Source organism: Parambassis ranga, chromosome 7 (assembly GCF_900634625.1).
Source record: "Parambassis ranga chromosome 7, fParRan2.1, whole genome shotgun sequence".
Lineage (NCBI taxonomy): Eukaryota > Metazoa > Chordata > Actinopteri > Ambassidae > Parambassis > Parambassis ranga.
Genome location: NC_041028.1, coordinates 4,972,674 through 4,990,578, shown reverse-complemented (window position 1 = coordinate 4,990,578; position 17,905 = coordinate 4,972,674). Strand labels below are relative to the sequence as shown.

Sequence of the window (17,905 nt, the reverse complement as noted above, 5' to 3'; positions counted from 1 at the left end):
GACAGTGGAAAGTACAGAGAAGAAAAGGTTTCATGCACTGCTAGCCAAGCAGGAGTCTGAACTGTGACAGGGACCGTGATGCTTTCAGAGTGCAGGCAGAGTTGTCGGCACGCTATTAGATGGAGGCACAACTTTAACACTATTTGCATATTGACATTTTCTATAATAAAAGTAGGAGAACAACTGAAAATGCTGACATGTCACTCTCTTTGAACTCTCTGTCTGTTCTCCTCTTTTCTCTCTTCTTGCTCTCAGGTGATCCTCGCCACTATTGAGCGACACAAACAAAACAGCGAGACGTTCAATAAAGCTTTCAACAGCTCCTTCTCCCGGGAAGATGACCATCTGCCTGAGTCACCGGTCAGTCTCACTCTCCCTTAATCAGTCACTTCATTGATCAGTCAGTTGGCAGGTCATCCTGTGCAATGAATCATGGGAGACTCTTCCAAAGGACGTTGTCATAGTCTGGCCTTTGTCTGACTGAACAACTCTCCATCTATGGACGTGGCAGTATCATACAGACAAAACACACACATAAAGAAGCTCTTTATTTCCACATGCAGCGTCTGCGAGTCTCCCAGAGCTCTCTCATGACCTAATAGGGAAAGCCCAAGTCAGAGTTTATACAAAACTCTTATGGATCTGCTATGACCCACTTTGGACTGGTTGAAGTTGGACCTCAGCCAAGTGTAACCTGACACAAGTCAGAGGACCAGATTCAGAAGGTTTAGGCTGACACCTAGTGGTAGAAATGCATCACTGCAGGAGAAAGTTACTGATGATCAGTGTGTTTGTTGTCCTCCACAGGGCCCCTGGTCCAACACATCCATCGACTCAGATGGTGAAAGACTACATGAAAGGGTAAGATTCTGCTATAAAGAAGTAACACTTGTGCTTAACTCTTGTTGATGAGAAATTTAGTTTTTAATCTGGCTGAAGCAATAGGAGGTCCCAGGGTGAATTTAGCTTATTGATTTTCACAGTTGTCCCGCTACCACTCAATGGTGTTAGTATGTCATTAGCTTGAAATTTGCTAATTTATTTTAAGATGAGGAATATAAACCATAAATGCATTATAAACATAATGCGTTGTTTGTACATGAGTACCTTTATCACTTTTAGGCACAGATGTTGACAGTGCTGAATGTATGCTGTTAATTTACAAACTAAATTATTAACGTTTTGCCTATGAGCCACCCGGGGGGGGGGGGGGGTATATGCATCTATAACAACAATCTGTCAGGAAACAGGAAGCTGGTTATTTTTGTCTGTCTGTCTGCATCTTTGTTATTGGAAGGAAGAAATGGAAGACAGACAGCCAGACAAACAAGAGATGAAGCAAGACTGTCTGACACTCCTCGTGCTTGAAGGCTGAAACACCAGACACCTGACTGCTGTTGTTTGTGTATTATTTTCCAGAAGAGTTCCAGGAAAAAGGAGAAAGAGAAACAGACGTGTAAAGGCTGCAATGAGAGCTTCAATTTCACCAAACGCAAGCATCACTGCAAGTCCTGCGGAGCGGTGAGCACACATGGAACAGTTTGGTGGGATGGAGACAAAAGTCAGGGGAACAAGTGGAACCTTTATTTCAGACAATTAACTGTCTGTGTTTGTCTCTCTCTCTCTCTCTCTGTCCTTCTGCAGGCCATCTGTGCAAAGTGTTCAAAGACCTTGGACAACAAAACGAGCCGAGTGTGCCCTGAATGTTTCGAAGCCAGCCTCAGTCTGGAGAATATTTGTGGCAGTGAACAGAGGAAAAAAGCTGCACCTGAGGTGAGGCACACTCTTGGAGACCAACAACAATGACCCACCACACACACACACACACAATGGAAATGAGTGTGCATAATTATTTTTGTGCCTTGATTTATGCCAGTCCAATGAGACTGATGTCTTTAAGTCATCCAGAAAGGAAGCACAGAGTGTTTCTGTGCATGCAGTACATGTGCATTTATGAATACATGCACATCCACATGTAAAGATCAGCTAATCCCTTTTGGTGACTAATATAATAATGAGATCTCATCTTAAGAAGGCCCAGTCATCTATGCTGACTCAGCAGTCTGCCGGCTTCAGGTGTCTGTACCTCTGTCTGTCTGGACGGATGTGCAGTCTGCTTGGATTACACGGCAATGCTGACATAAGGACATTAACCATGTATGCAGTGTACTTGGATTAATTCTGTCAACCCCCACATGAGGGGGCTGTAGGCCACACAGGAGTTAGACAAGGTACATCAGGAGCTTGAACACCTGTCCATGCACAAATCTCCCAGTGTCCTACATTGTTGTTACGTAATGACAAGCAGTGCAAGATCTGCATTGTCATTTGCTTATCAGACCTAAATCTCTCAAATATTGTGCACATAGATTGAAATTGTGCTGTGAAGCTTATATTCATTCATATCAGGACATTATTGACTGTTCTACGTGTTGTTATGTGTTGTTTAGAGACAGACGTCTCTAACAGGGGAGAACTGCCTGCTGTGTGGCTACCTCCACGTGCAGGAGAAAGGGAAGAGCTGGACCAAGATGTGGGTGGCTGTCACCAAGGCCGAGCCACTGGTACTGTACTTGCAGAGCAGTGGACAGGTAAGAATTGAGCACACGCACAACCATTGCACTTGGTGAGCTAGCCAGCTAGCCCTGACCTGTAGCCTTGTGTAAAGGTGCTTTCTGCCACAAAGGGGTTCAGTGAGTCAGTTTACTAATCAGCCACAGAGGTCATTGCATGAGATTCCCATTAGGCAATGTGAAAATAAAGTGCCAAAAACATTGCAATCGTTTCTGTTGCTCCACCCGGCCTTCCTCCTAGCTGCTTCCTCCTTTTGAAGCCAGATTTCTGTAGAGTGTCGCTTGAGTGTGTGAGGTTATGTCAGATCTATCAAATCCTGCCTGTGCCAGGTTGTCTGTGCTCTGTAGATTTGGGCCAGGAGGATTTGGTTGTCCTGGATCTGACCTCAGGTATAGCTGCCGCTGCTGCTGCTGGTGCTGCTGATGACAGTGCCGCCACTCCTCTGAGTGGTCTTAGTATGCACTGAGCAGATGATGTAACTGCTTGGATTTGCTGTTTTTCCTTGAAATCTTGGCTCTAAATGCAGCAGTAAATCTGCTCAAAACAGCCCAAGGAGATGTGTAAAACTAGTGGTTTTCATGATTCTACAGACGTCTATCCCTGCATTATATATGTGGTGTTTAAAAGAATACATAAACAGAAATCAACATGAGTTTATGGTGTGCTGGAGGCTGAGGATTCTCTTTTCATTCATAGGGGATGGCACAGAAGGGAAGTCAGCCTGTTAAACCCTCTCTGGGTTTCATTTCCAAGACTAATATCCCAATCCCACTGCAGAAAGCTGCCATTCCGAAGATTAGGATTAATGGGAGTTGGATGGGCATTTCCTGATTATACAGAAGGGGAAGAGGGGGAAGGGAGAGAGGAAGGCAGGCTTTGCTTTACACGCCTGGTGGGATACACTCGCTTACAACTGAATTGTAATAATTATGCAATACATAAGTGATGGAATGGGTCAATCAGGAAGATGTCTCAAGATGACATAAGTGGCCATTCAGCCAAGGTTGTATAGACACTGATAAAATACACAAACTGAGGCAGAAGGGCAAATCCAGATGTAATCCAAGGCTCGGTGAGGCCAGTAAAACTACTTTGGGGCACAATACACCATCTCAAAAGCTTTCTCTAACCTTTAACAGGTTTTTCTGCCATTTTCTTGGTTACTATAGTGACGAGTCCTGTCCTGACCAGAACACTACTACCACCTCTGCTGTTTTCCTGCTGTGTTTCACCTCCTTCTATCTCTAAAAAAGCACAATTTTAAGCATACCTGCGTTTCCTTTTTCACTTCTCTAGGATTCCAAGGGATCTCGAGCACTGCCTCTCCCTGGGTTTGAGGTGACCACGGTACCATCTGCTGACAAGTCAGATACCAAACACGTGTTCCGGCTCAGCCACACCCAGCAAACTTTGCTCTTAAGTGCCCAAGATGCAGAGGTTCAAGCAAAGTGGGTGGACGTCCTCTCCAAAGCAACCCGCGGAGAAGCACCCACAGACGCATCAGCAAGCCTGACTGAACACAGGAAGAGCCAGTAGTGGCCACGTTTGGAGCCACGGGACTCATACCCACTTTCCCTTAGCCCTCCCCCTCCTCTCTCCTGTGTATAGAGCACACATACTTGAATTCACTTTACCTTGGCACTTTTTGTTTTGTTTCCCTTTGAAAGGACCTCTCAGTCTTTCCTTTGCCACTTCAATCTTATCCCCATGTCCACATTTTTTTCCCTCTCTTCTTCCTCTTTTTTTGTTTTACAACCAAGGACTATGCCACCAAACCACCCAATACCACTGGTTAGGATATTTTATTTCTCAGTGTTTTCAACAGCTGGATCAGAGCTTTGAAGAACCTTTATTTGTAATATAGCTGACGAAAGTTCCTGTATGTTTTTTTTTTTAAAGATGAAGTTCCTTGTATATTATTCTACGGTGTTGTGAAGCATTAACTCTTACATGTCTGTCTTTCCATTGATGTGGAAGTGTGTGTGTGTGTGTGTGTGTGTGTGTGCGTGTGTGTGTGTATGTCTGTGTGTGTTTGAGTCCCCTCTTGTGTTTATTATTAAGTATTGAATGTTAGTGTAAGAAACCCGTGCCACCTCTGTTCTCCTCACTCCTGCTAGGGACACAGCGGTGGTTCAGTGGGAATTGTACAGTATGTATACTATAGTGTGATGTAAGGTAACAAAGAAAAGAAAAAGAAGACATTTAACTTAAGAAGACACAGAAATGTGTACATTTGTGGCTGGCCACCTGATGCTCCCACTGTCAGCTCTCTGTCCTTGCACACTCTTGTGTATTCCCTCTCCATCTTTCGTCTTTGACCTCCAATCTTGGTCTGATCCAGCACATTTCCACTCTCTCATTGTTGTGACTCGTCCAGATGAGAGAACACACAGTCAGAATGGGATCACATGGCCTCGGTTGTGACCTTGTGCTAGAGCTTCAGTCAATATCTCCACTTGTACACATGCTAAATAAATCCCTTCTGTGTAGTTCTCTCTCAGCACAGCAACCATTTGCCTGCTTCTCCCCCTTTGGTGATGTGATGGAAACCAAGTACTGTACTGTAAAACTGTTTATTCTGCCTTTGCCCCCTCATACCCTGCTCCTATCAGCACCAGCCTTTAAGCAAAAGTAGCAAAAAAAACTTATCATTGGATCTCTTTGTGCATGTAAACTCACTCATATTTATGTACCGTGCTATGAAATCTTGCCCTTGTCTCCTCTTTTTAAGGCTCCAGAAATCATTCTTGTTGTACTGTAAGTGAGCAGAGTCAACATTTTGAGTGTTTTAATCATGGATTGTGAACAGTGGAAAAGCAGTCAAGCATATCATCAATAAACAGACGTGGTTCATTCGGTACCACACTGTCCGATAAGATGATCTTATACATGTGATGGTTTTGTTTTTCTACACTACATAAAACACATGTAAACACATACACACGGCATATGAAGTGCTGCCTCCACTTATCTGATTTAAGGGATGCAGACAATTAATGCTCATGCTATACTGTACTACATCTGTCATCTAGGGGGACTGTAGCAACATGTTTATCTCTGATAATTTCTAGTTTTCTCATAGAGTTGTGTTTATTGACTAAAACAAAAAATGACAGCTGGGTGCTGAATCACTGCACAAGCTGCCATCTTCTGCCTGCCTGCCTCTTTGCCTGTATTTGGAGTTTAGGCAGACTGTGACGCTGCCAGTATGGCAACGATCAGAGCCTCTCACAGACACTCAGGGCTTCAGATACCTTGAGGTGACATCACAGAAGCTTTGTCCATACTTTACATACTGACTACGTTCAGACCTCTGAGGAGCCGTTTCAGACTAAAGTTGACATGCTAACCAGCTAGCTGTGACCTCTATCTTTGAATAAAGGGTACTCTGTCCTTAAAACAAGAGATATCAGTATTGATGTCTTGCGGTATGATAGTTCCTGTTACATACGAGTATGATGGAGTGCTACATGAACACTTATTTGTCTGCAGTGCCTGACGTCAGCAGGCAGAAGAGTGAAAAAGAAACTGGAGTGTCTGTGTTGGGCAAAAAGCTAGGTAGTCCATGCAGTGCGCCAACGAACACTGGACTATAGCCCAGCACATTGTGTGATGGTGAGGCTTTCTATTATACTAAACCTCAGAGACAGACTCCTCCATGTGGCCGTACAAATCTGTAATATGGCTGCAGGAAAAACGCCACTCTGTTGTGGTAAGCTCTGTGTCTCCTCAGGTCATGTGTCTGTTTTGTATGGCTATGTCAAATTGCTAGTTTTATTCATTACTGTTCCTCACTTTGGTCCACCACTGAATTAATTATCTGTGTAAGTAAACACTAATATATGCAATTATATCAAGACATCATGATATAGTTTCAGTATCTATAAATTACATATTTGAGCCATGCTATCAAAGTGCTAAAATGCTGATACTGACAGCACAGGTCACACACACCACAGAACATCTTCATGAACTGGGCGGATTTCATAAAATGTGTAAAAAGTTTTTAGGCTCTTCCACCTCCATGTTTGTCTCTTTTTCTTTCTTTGCTTTGATTTTTTTTTGCAGGTATGAAAGCTGCTGTTAGAGGTCTGTGTTAAAAAAAAAACCTTTTATCCACATGAAGTCAAGTACAATGTGTCTTAAAAACAAAATTAAAATCACACATCCTCAATGCCTGCTGTGTGCAGCGGTACAGCCAGCTGTTGCCATGATAACAGCACAGAAATTTACTATGCTGAGGTGACTTATGACAATCTACTCAACATGGAATCCAAAAGCAATACAAGCAGAGCCGTTTATGCTATTTCATTACATGCTGGTTCAATCTGCTGTCTGGAGATCAAAGAGCTTGGACCACAGTTGATCAGTCGCATCATACAGTGGGCAATTTCTGGGTAAAAATGTGCTCTCTGTATTAATGGGATTGCATGGAGTGGCTGGAGACAATCAAACTGAACCAAAGAAGCAGGGGAATGTACTGACAGGGCTGGGTGCGTAAACTGTCTGATGTCAACTCTCAGATATGTATGTGTATATAAAAGTGGGTGTTTGTCTTACATCTTGATTTAATTGGTTTCAGCCTCCCTCCTGTTTTGTTCCCAGTTTTGCAGTTTTTGTGAACATGTTTACTGATTTAAAAAAAAATGGATAACTTCATAACTTCTTTATTTAGCAAGTCAACACTTGGTGTCAGAATGATGAATTAGAACGCCATCGTCTGTGTAAGGCTGCGGTGCAGAGATAGAGAGCAAACTGCTGACTGCCTCCTTCTGACTATAGTTTTACATGCTGTACATCCTGAACAGACTGGAGCAGGGTGGTTACTGTGTCTGCTGCAGGATGGAGACCATGCTGAGATAAGCGCTCATCACATCTCTGTGAAGCACTGTGTAGTTTTCCTTGAGAATAATATCAGAGCAGCTTCTCTGTGAGGTTTTGTGTGGCTGTTTGTCTTCTTCATAATTGCATTATTTTTGTATGATTCACCTGCAAGTATTCCTGTCGGTTTTTGAAGCATGTTTGCCAACTCTACCAAGGTTGCAGTGAAACAATAACAAGTCAGATTGACCTCTATCAGAGGCCCCAAGGCATCTCTTAATGACTCTATTCATCAAGGGAGCAGACCTCTTTGAATTAACACAAAAGGCAAGGTTGGTTGACAGAGCCATTGTTGTTGCCACAGTTGTAAAATTGAGCTGTTATAGGTGAACGCAAAGCAAAGCAGAACATTTCAACCCAAAGTGTTTGTTCGGGGTTTCAGGTTGTGACCACATTTCTGTGAGGCTCGCTCCTTTCCCACAGCAGCTGAAGAGAATGGATTTAATGGGATTGCTGTTATATGCCACTGGAGCATAAGCTTCTTACCAGCTGTTTCTGTGTGTGTGTGTGCATGTACATATGTGTGTATATGAGTCTGTGTGGCCTAGAAACATTTGCATTTTGCATTCCCAGACCTCTGGATACACGCCCTGTTTGACCTAACTATTTGGGGGAAGTGGAAAGAACAAATGGCCACCTGCCTTCTGCATGTAAAACCTCCATCCTCTCTTCTCCTACATGTCCTACATGGGATCTCCTCTTTCTCAAAAGTAGTTCCATCATCTTTATCGCTGTGAAAAGGGCAACCTCTGAGCTTCAAGATAATGTCATGTACTTGTCAATTTTCTCCTGGATGGTGACGGTAACCTGCCTTCCTGGAGACAGGTTTTAAACATTGATATGATGATGAGACTGCAGCATTTTATAGCCAGTACTGAGTTACATTCCTCAGTCATCAGAAACGGTTCAGTTTGTCTCCATTCATAGTTTTTATAGACAGAAATTTTTAGGCGCAAAGAGGGGCCGGAGGGAGTCCGGTTCAGGAACCACAGGATTTCGTCTCTGCTTTTTGCAGATGATGTCATCCTGTTGGCCTCATGGAACCAGGACCTTCAGTGTGCACCGGGGCGGTTTGCAGACGAGTGTGAAGCAGACCCCGGAAGAGCTGTAAGAAATGTCTGGTGAGAGGGGACTGCTGCCCCCGCTGGTAGATAAATGGATCAGAAATGGAAATACAACAAAAGTTAGTAATTTTAAATTTAGCGATTTTAAATTTACATTTGCATTATGGCTCAAAGAGCTGTAAAGTTTTCTTTTACGTTTGGCCACAGTCACCCTGCGTAAAATCCCTCATGTTGTTTTTACACACTGTGTCACTCTGCCATGAGAGGAAGTGTATGAGTCCGAGTCCGATGAAGATGCACATTTTGTTACACTGCTATATTTCCCCCTTTACAGTAGACCTTATGGATCAAATAGCTAATTTTGTCTGTGTTCTATTCTCTGGTTAAAAGCACAATGCACTGGATAATAAAGAGTCTCTCACACACACACACACACACTGGACAGTCCAGCATGTGGTCATGATGCATCATCATCATCACGTTGCATCAAACCATTAAGTGCACAAACAGCATATATACAAATGTTGAAACCTTCTCTCTTATTCGTTGCACCAGCCACTTCCTTTACAGGAAGTGGTTGCAACTGTTTCCTGACAGTTTCGTGTGTTGTGTGCCATAGGGCATCTTTCCCCCTCAGTTTTTGTTTGTGTGTGTAAAGCGAAACTAACGCAACTGACAAACACTGCGTTGACACGGAATTTCATTACTTTTGTTCAGGAAACAATCTAAGTACATCACACCCTGTTCCATGTTTCTAAAATGCAGATGCTCCAGAGGAAAGGTTGTGCTTTTAATGTGAAGCTCCATGATACAGATTTTCATAGATGGAGATGATGAATTGTTGTAATAGTAACAGCACATCATTCATCAGTCTTTGTCTCATTCGCAGCTGCAGTAGAGGTGTGGATAAAAAAGACTCACAGCTAGCCGAGAGGGTTGGTCATCCCACCATTATACTATAATTAAAATCGTTAAGCTGTATTTTATGATGATGATTTGAAATCTATTTAAGTGAATGACCAGAATAGCTGTATTATAAATGGTTCCATTAGCTGAAGCACCATGACTTTGCCTCTCCTGCAGAGCCCTGTCCTAACACTCTCACACAAGACAAAACAGCAGCATGTCTTGTTTTTTACTGTTCATTTTTAAGTTTCTAATTGAGTCCTCTGAGCTTAATTCTGGATATGTAAATATGTGTAAACTCACACCCACTAAATTTAATTATGCTGCAGCCTAAAGGAGCACATCTAATGAAGAAAACACTGTGTGCTCCGGGCAATTGAACAAACGATGTCTGAATATCTCCAAACCATGCCGCATCTCATCAACATTTGTGGAACATGGTGAAATGAGGTGAAGCTATATGGCAGCATCTAAAGCTCACTGAATGAAACAAGGCGTCATTTCAGAACGGGTCATTTGGCAGCAGGGTAGTTGAAGTACTGCATTCAGGAGAGATGGAGACGAATGCAGCTACACAAAATAACATGCCTCATATCGACTGATGTTTAGCTTAGATACCCAAAATGTTGCCATAGAAATGCATCCTGCCACCACTGCAGCAATTACTCAGCTTGAAAAGGACATTTGGTACGAAGAGGTTTTAGTAAAAGCCAGTGTACCCATCCAGACAGTGTGTGCAGTTCACATGACATCATGTGCTGCTATAAAAGCTTTGTGGAGGACATGCTCTTCAGATGTCCTCAGTAATAGTGTTCATACTTTTTTTTTCGTTTTGAATGAGGGAAAGAGGAACACACACACAGTTAGAAACCAAAGATAAGAAGTGGATAAACTTTACAGTGGAGCCAACAGACCTTGGCAGAGCTGATATAAAAAGCTTTTTCTTATCGGACTCAGTGGTGTGTCTGTTCTCTCTTTGACACCCCAAACAAAAGACAGGCTATATATTGCAGGCTTAACCTTACAGATGTCCATTTTTCATGCTCTGCTCTGGCTGATCTATATTGGGCTTTTCTTTCGCTGAAGTTTTTTTGGTAAGTGCATCCACTCCCGCCACCCATACTGCTCTCTCATCTTTGATTTGTTGTCTTCAGCACTGTTAGCCTGCCCCTGCTGTTAGCTTTCTGTCAATACCTCAGTGGGAATCATTGCTGGTAGCACCAGGGGTATTAACACTGATGCCCAAGCACTTAAATAACCTGCAGGGTAGCTGACACAGTGAAAGTGAGGCAATTCCTTTGCTCTGTTTTATGTTTTCCTTCACTTTTCACCCAGTGCGTTCATGTGGTGGTAAAACATCTACACTTATGAGGACACCTTCAGATGCAAGGGTCTGCTGCATGTTGACCGTGACAGTGATATTATTACTGGTCCAAGCAGGCAACTTCTAGAGAGGAAATACAAGAACCAACTAGTTAGGATATCAAATCCAATGTAATGTAAAGACTTTAATCCCTAACAGAGAAAAGTGTCTGTACCTGACTGAATTTTCTTCTCCCAGCTCTGCCACAGTAATTCTCTTTTTTGTGGAGTCTGAGAATTGCTCTGCATCTGTATCCCTTGCCTTACAAGCTGGGCACGTCTGAAGGTGGTAGCACTGTGGCAAAGAAATGCTTGATCAACTCAATTTCCTCCTAAAGTCTCATTCTTCTTACCTGCCACCCGTTTCCCATCTCCTCTCCCTCCTATTTCTCTCTCAGTGAGTGTACCGAGGTGCAGATTTATGGAGCAGCCCAGTCGCTGATGGCCACAGTCCAGCCTGAAATGGCGATTTGTTCAGAGATTACAGACACAGAAGACAGAGAGAGCCTCATTAATGATGTTATGGACAGATCATCAGTGTGTGAGAGAGAAAAGAGGAAACGTGATTGTCAATTTGGACAGTAAAGGTTATTTTTACAACCTAAAATAGAGCTTGTTTTGCTTGTTTTTGAATGATGACTCATGCTTGTAACAGCGACCCTTAGCTGGCTATATTTGCATATCAAAAATCTCTAAACAAAGCCATCCATCTGCTGTGTTAGAGAATTGCATCTTGGGTTCTGCTGTAGCCAAGCAATTAAGATCTGGATATTTGTTTGACCACTTTAGGAACAAACAAAGGACACTTACGAGGGCACCTTCAGCCACACATGGCTGTTACAAGCATGAGTCTGGTCTCTGCCCAGACCTGCAGCCATATGCGGCGTTTGAGCAGCAGTGTTGATGGGGCTGCTGCCAGTGTGACATGGTGCTCCTCCTGTTCTACTTAATTACCTACGTGATGGAGTGGTCCCTGCACCTAGCAGTGCCACAGAGTGTCATGCTGTGTCGGGGGGGCAGGGCGGACACTCTGAGCTGACCAGCCTCACCTTTCTCCATCTCAGCTGTCAGATTGGATTCAATAGGAAAACAGCAGAGAAATGTTTTATTCTTCAAGTTGAACTTTTGGTCATTTGATGATGATACATATCCGCTTTAATCTTTTTTTTTATCACAGAAAAAGAGGCATTATCGACTATCCCAAGCCTCATTAGCAGGCCTGCCTGGTTGTTTATCGGATTGCACAAAGAGCAGACAAAACAAACCTGGGTGGAGAATAAAGTGGAAGGCACTGGGAGTCCAAACTGTACCCACAGAGACTTCGCCAGAACACACTAACTGTTGCTGTAGCAACCGTCACTAAATCAAAAAGGAAAATTCAAACACTTTAAACAGACTAATTTCTCTAAATGCCCTCATCTAATGTGCCTCTGTCTCCTCATTACCTGCCTCTGTTTAAATATTCTTGAATCCTCAGGATCCAGTGTTACAGGTGCAACACCACCAAAAAGACGCTGAAGCCATCTGTGACTTAGAGGAGCTGAACTCCAGCCTCTGTGCCAGTGTTGCACTGTAAATGTACAGTTTACTGAGAGCTAAGTGTAAATAATGAGCATTTATGTCACTCCACACCACTTCAGTCATGGTGTTATCCATGAGGAATGAGGCAACCTGCTGTCTGAACAGAGACTTCCAGTGTGTGTGTGTGTGTGTGTGTGCATTGAGGTGAACAGGGCTGCACCTGTGGAGACACTTATCACCCACAGCAGAAACAGTCTCATGCATGCCCTGAATTCTCAATGGTAAGCACAGGCTGACATGCAGCGTGAACAGGAGAGCAGTTCTGCTTTCAAATGTAAATGTAAAGTAAAAACAGGAACCTCTGTAGTGTCTGCTGTAGTGTATGCTACCACAGCCATTACAGGCCTGTGTGCACACTGTGTAGGGGATAGGTACAATCTCACCTACAGCTGTTTATCATCAGCATTACATTCCATTTCTATTAAGCCACTCATTTTGTAACAGAGGTGTTTGCATGATCTGTCTTCAGTTCAGTCCAGTTAGATGCAGTTAGTGACTCATCATCCAAACCATGATGACCACAAGTTTCACAGATGTGACGAGGCAAGACTCAAAGAGAGAAGTGAAAAAATTCCACAGTTAAACCAGAGATGTTAGAATAGACTTTGTAGTAAAGAGTTTTGCGTGCTTTTTTGTGCTCTGAGCACCACAAGCCAAGTCAACTATATCCAAAATTTTGCAATTCACTCCAAAGTTCTTATCTGTTGAAACAAAAGTTGTGACTTAATTTACAGCAGTGTGCCTGATGGAAGATCTGATTACCACCGTTTAATTTGAATATAGTTCAATCTTCTTAGTGATAAAAACTTAATTTGACATCTGTACATTACTTCTAGTTACCACTGAAACCTGGCATGCACTGCTCAAGCTGAGCCCTGCGTCTCCCCAGAGGCCTTAAGATCACTTTTGCGTCACGCACTATGTGTGTTTTGCTCATTTTCACCCCTGTCATAATCACCACATCCTGATAGGCTCACAGAAAAAAAAAAGAAGAGGACGACGTCCTGCCCAGAAAGAGCGCTTCCTCCATGCTGCTGTAGCTATACCTACTCATCACTGTCCTCTGCTCACAGTGCGCAGCTTCGGTACCCAACTTGTCCTGACCTGATGTAATCTACAGAGTCATTTTTGCTTTGGTCGACAAGGTCTCGACTGATCACTTCATCTCTCTTCGTCCTCTCCTGCACTCGTCTTATCCGTCTGCGCGACAGCAGCCAGCAGCGCGTCTCCCACAGACGCGGGCATTAGAATAAGTGAGAGTGGCGGTGAGGAGGCATTAGTGGGAGGACTCTGTGGATGACAAGACTGTTCAGTGAGAGGGAGAGAGGAGCGTGAAACCGCACGAAGACGCTCAAGCACCACGCCAGCTACACGAAATTTGCTTACTCTGTACCGGGCACTGAGGAGCACCGCTGCACAGCCTTTACGCACGGACGAAGGGTGCCTGCCTGTCTATCACCACCATGTCAGCGGCAACAGCTTCCGTAGCAGATGTGTCCAGGACTGAAATTACAAATAGATATGATCAGAACAAATCTGGTAAGTCATGTTAAACAGAAAGTCAAATAGTTTTTTTTATTTGTGTTTGTTTGTTTGTTTTAGGCAATATATATTTTTTTAGATTTGTGTACGTGTGTGTGTGAGAGACTTTGCTCTTCTACAATATCCCTTTAGGGATTTAGCCTGTAGTATACGCTGTGATAGCAGTTTCCTATAATTACACTTAATAAATAACTTAAGTAATGTGATGCGTTGGTAAGCGTAATATTGGGAATGTGTAAATTAATTAATCACTGCTCAAGCATATTAGGTTGTAGTCACATTTGTGGAGAGTAAACTCAAAGTGTTCCTCCATTTTGTGTTTTAATTAAGACTGAACCGCAGAAAGTAAGACAGAAAGGAGAAGTGGGTTGGCTTGATGTCAAAAAAGTCTTCACACTGATGCACAGCTGGCCATCTCTCGCTCACACACACAGCCACAAACACACACCCATTACATAAAAGCAATACTCTGCTTATTGCCACTGAAGTGTGTGCTTGTGTTACATAAACGTGAGCATGGTGATATCATGCTAATGGTCTTCATGGGAGTATTTATTCCAGCTGACTCTGGCCAACTTTTCATTTTCATTCATATCAGAAGAAGAACATTTTAGACTCATTGTTCTGGTTCCATACATTTGTCTGTCTGGAGCTTTGATCATCTCTCCTCTGTCTGCTGTCCTCAGATGAAAAACAAGAAGCAGGTTTCTCCCAATAAAAAGGCTTTGGTTTCATTAGAATGAAGTCATGTAGGTTTATATACAGCCAGACTGTTAGTGTACTGACACCACACGAGTCCTCCAGTCCTGTAACACACTGCGTGCATCCCGCTGAGCTGTATGATAACCAGTTGTTTAGCATGGCTCCAGATGGTCCGTGTGTTTCCAACCAACCTAGCATGCCTTTTGTTTAATGATTTATCGGGTTTCCTGCTTTGATACTGTCAGAGTTCGATGCAGTGTTTTGTCATGCAGGGTTGTGCAGCCCTTCAGGGGTTCACAGCTGATAGCTGTGCAATGACTGGCCCATTCCACACAGAATCTCATCTGCAGTGCTTCCTTGTTTTTTTCTGCACACACCGCTCACCCTGAATTGTTGCTTCTGAATTCTGAGTTGTCTGGTTGTCTGTGTGAATACAAATTTCTTTTGAAGGCACATGAATTATACATGTATCCAAACTTCATACTATCTGAAGTTCATGTGATTACAGTAATGCATATTTAAAAATTATTTTGCGTGTGTGTGCACATTCTCACCAGCTGACTGTCTCCTTTACAGCTCCTTCCCAGACTCAGTGTACACCCATGCCACTGCCGGCCCTGGGCACCCAAAAGATCATCCAGGGTAACGGCACCAATGTGGGCACAGTCATTTCCCTTCAGTGCCCGGCCAAACACAAACTGGTCGGCAGTGAGTTCAAGTGTGTCATGAGTGCCAACAGCACCCAATGGGAGGGAGGCACCTACTGCAAACGTAAGTCGGAAATAAAACCTCAAAGTGAAAGTTATTATGGAAAGAGTGGCACTTATTAGTCAGGGGCATGTCACCTTATAAATCTCCACACACACCACAATGTGTGTGGAGATTAAATGTTTTTTTTTATACTGGGGGAACTGCAGAGACTGCAAAGTTTCCCCTAAACTGTCTGTCAGCTCATTATTCTAAAAAGATGGAATATATATTAAACATTATGTAAGAGCTATTGTGGCTATGGGCATGGTAACATGAAGATGCTTAAAGTAGTGTTTATCGTGAATAATTACTGTGCAACTCATTTGAGAGAAAATGATTTGCTGCTTGTGGACAGAACTCATTAAAAGATAATAATAATAATGCTAATATAAGTCCAGAGTAATAATTTCAAGCAGGTGCACAGTGAGTCAGTTTTTTGGTGAGTAAGTGGAAAAAAGTAGAAGCAGGATTTTAATTATATTTCAGATACCCAGTCATCATGGAAGAGAAGAGACACTGAAAATGTGAATTTATGTTTTATTGTTCTTTCCTTTATGAGCTGAAAAGTGCACTTTGCATGCAGTCAGTGAAATTTATTTGAGCATCTGTTAACCTGAGGAGGGGCAACAGTGTTGTTGTATTTAGCATTTGTTTTTATATATAAATAGATTTTGCAGCATGATGAATGAAGCCGTTAAACTTCTTTTCCTGTCACACTCTAGCTATGCCTGCATATGAAGACTATGGTTTCCGTGTGGCTGTCCTGGCATCCATTGTTAGCTCAGTCATAATCCTTCTCATGTCTATGGCCTTCATCACTTGCTGTTTGATCGACTGCATCAAGGAGGACAAAAGGAAAAAGCAGGAGAGGTGAGTAGAAGAGTGGCTCGTATTTGAAGAAATGCAGTAACTAAACTGCTAAGAATGAAAACTGCTGTGAAAGTATAAGACAAACCTTTAGTCAAACATGGTGGCAACACATCGGCCTTGACACAAAGGTTCTCAGTGTTACACCTGCTATCACTTAACAAACAACAAACGGGTCCAAAAGAGCCTGTGGCTCCGGTAGTAGAGCTGTTGTTCACTAACTATGAGGTTTGTGGTTTGAGCCGGGCCCGGGCTAGATGTCACTTCACTCAAGTTTGCATACCATTAATGTGTGCATGTGAGTGTACAGAAAAGGGTATTTTAAATATAAATACAGATATATACCATTTCGACACCACAAAAATCAGGGGCTCACCATCGGCCCACCACAGCCTGATGACCAAGCATCACCTTGGTCTGCCTGATGCAACTCCAACCACCTGAAACATAACAAGGAGTCCCATCAGGACACTGTTTGCCTATTATGTGTAATGAAATACATCTGGGTGAAATGGAGTGAAGAAAAAATGTAACTTAGTAAAAGTACTTGAAAATAGTGCACAGTATTTGGAAGCAAATATACAGATGCTGGTTATAAACTGTGAAATGCTGACATGGAATTTATTTATTTTTAATGCTAGAGAGGCAGATATGTGGCAATGGGAGGATCAGGCCCAGCATCAGGAGGACAACAGGTCTCGCTACAGTCACAAAGGGCGCAACAATAACAACAACAACACAGAGGAGAAGATGTTTTCTTTGTGGGACACCCGTAATCCAACCCAATGTGACAACATGAGACCCTGCAGGTGAGACATGGCCTGAGTTTTGACTTAAATGCAACTTGAAAGGCGGAACAATCCACCATCTTCCCATGTTTTCCTCCACAGATGTCAGCAGCAGTACGCCTACGGTCCTGCCTGTACCTACGGCCCCACACCCCCACTCTCTCTGCTTCCAGGACAAGACTATAACCAGCCTCTCTTATCTCGAAACACAGAATCTAGTCCACCTGAATACCCTGGACCACCTCTGTCACCCTGCCAAACTGTGAACCCTGGCTTGGTGCAGATCTCAGCAGTGGGATCCGGTCTGGTGTGGCAATACGGAGAACATCACCAGAGCACTTTATCAGGAGGGAAGTCGTCAGACATAGACAAGTCCGGCACGAGGAATATAAACACAAACAGGAATATGAACCCTAAAGAATTTTCCATACGGATTATATCAGTGTAAGAACTTGTTGCATTAGAAGCACCATCGCCCTTCAAATCTGTACAACTGTGTCATGAGGACTATGGAAAATAATTATGTGAGCATCCACATGTATACTGATCTGACAGACTCATGTGCCTTGTGTGAACTGTGATGGCACACTGCCCTCTGCCTGTACAAGGAAGCAATTACACTTTCAGGACACCAGCTCTGATGTGGTGACACTGTTGAACAAGCAGAATAGCTGGAAAACAAACTGGCCATCCAATATGTAAATAATAATTTTAAATTTTAATGTGAATAAATAAAAGAATTTAAACTATAATGAGTGAGTGTTTGAAGTGGGCAGAGTTTTTATAATAATAATAACAGTAATCATAATTATAACAATAATAATAATTGTTATTATTATTATTATTATTATTATTGGAGGAGGTAGACAGTGAAATGCATTGATAAAT

The 17,905-nt window shown here is 42.9% G+C and overlaps 2 protein-coding genes across 2 annotated transcripts in view; both read left to right on the top strand.

Moving 5' to 3' along the window:
• The window catches only part of fgd (faciogenital dysplasia), a 47,262-nt gene extending 41,802 nt beyond the window's left edge, over nt 1–5,460 (top strand). Inside the window, exons 14-19 of the mRNA XM_028410418.1 lie at nt 256–360; nt 808–861; nt 1,420–1,521; nt 1,645–1,773; nt 2,451–2,591; nt 3,871–5,460. Coding sequence (XP_028266219.1) covers nt 256–360; nt 808–861; nt 1,420–1,521; nt 1,645–1,773; nt 2,451–2,591; nt 3,871–4,110 — 771 coding nt within the window. The 3' untranslated portion in view covers nt 4,111–5,460. The remainder of the gene's footprint in view (nt 1–255; nt 361–807; nt 862–1,419; nt 1,522–1,644; nt 1,774–2,450; nt 2,592–3,870) is intronic.
• A 7,928-nt stretch (nt 5,461–13,388) lies between these two features.
• On the top strand, nt 13,389–17,769 carry susd3 (sushi domain containing 3). The gene is made up of 5 exons (XM_028410189.1): nt 13,389–13,907; nt 15,189–15,383; nt 16,085–16,232; nt 16,871–17,038; nt 17,120–17,769. The coding sequence occupies exons 1-5, from the start codon at nt 13,832–13,834 to the stop codon at nt 17,463–17,465; spliced, it is 933 nt and encodes a 310-aa protein (XP_028265990.1). The 5' UTR covers nt 13,389–13,831; the 3' UTR covers nt 17,466–17,769.
• The last annotated feature ends 136 nt before the right edge of the window (nt 17,770–17,905 follow it).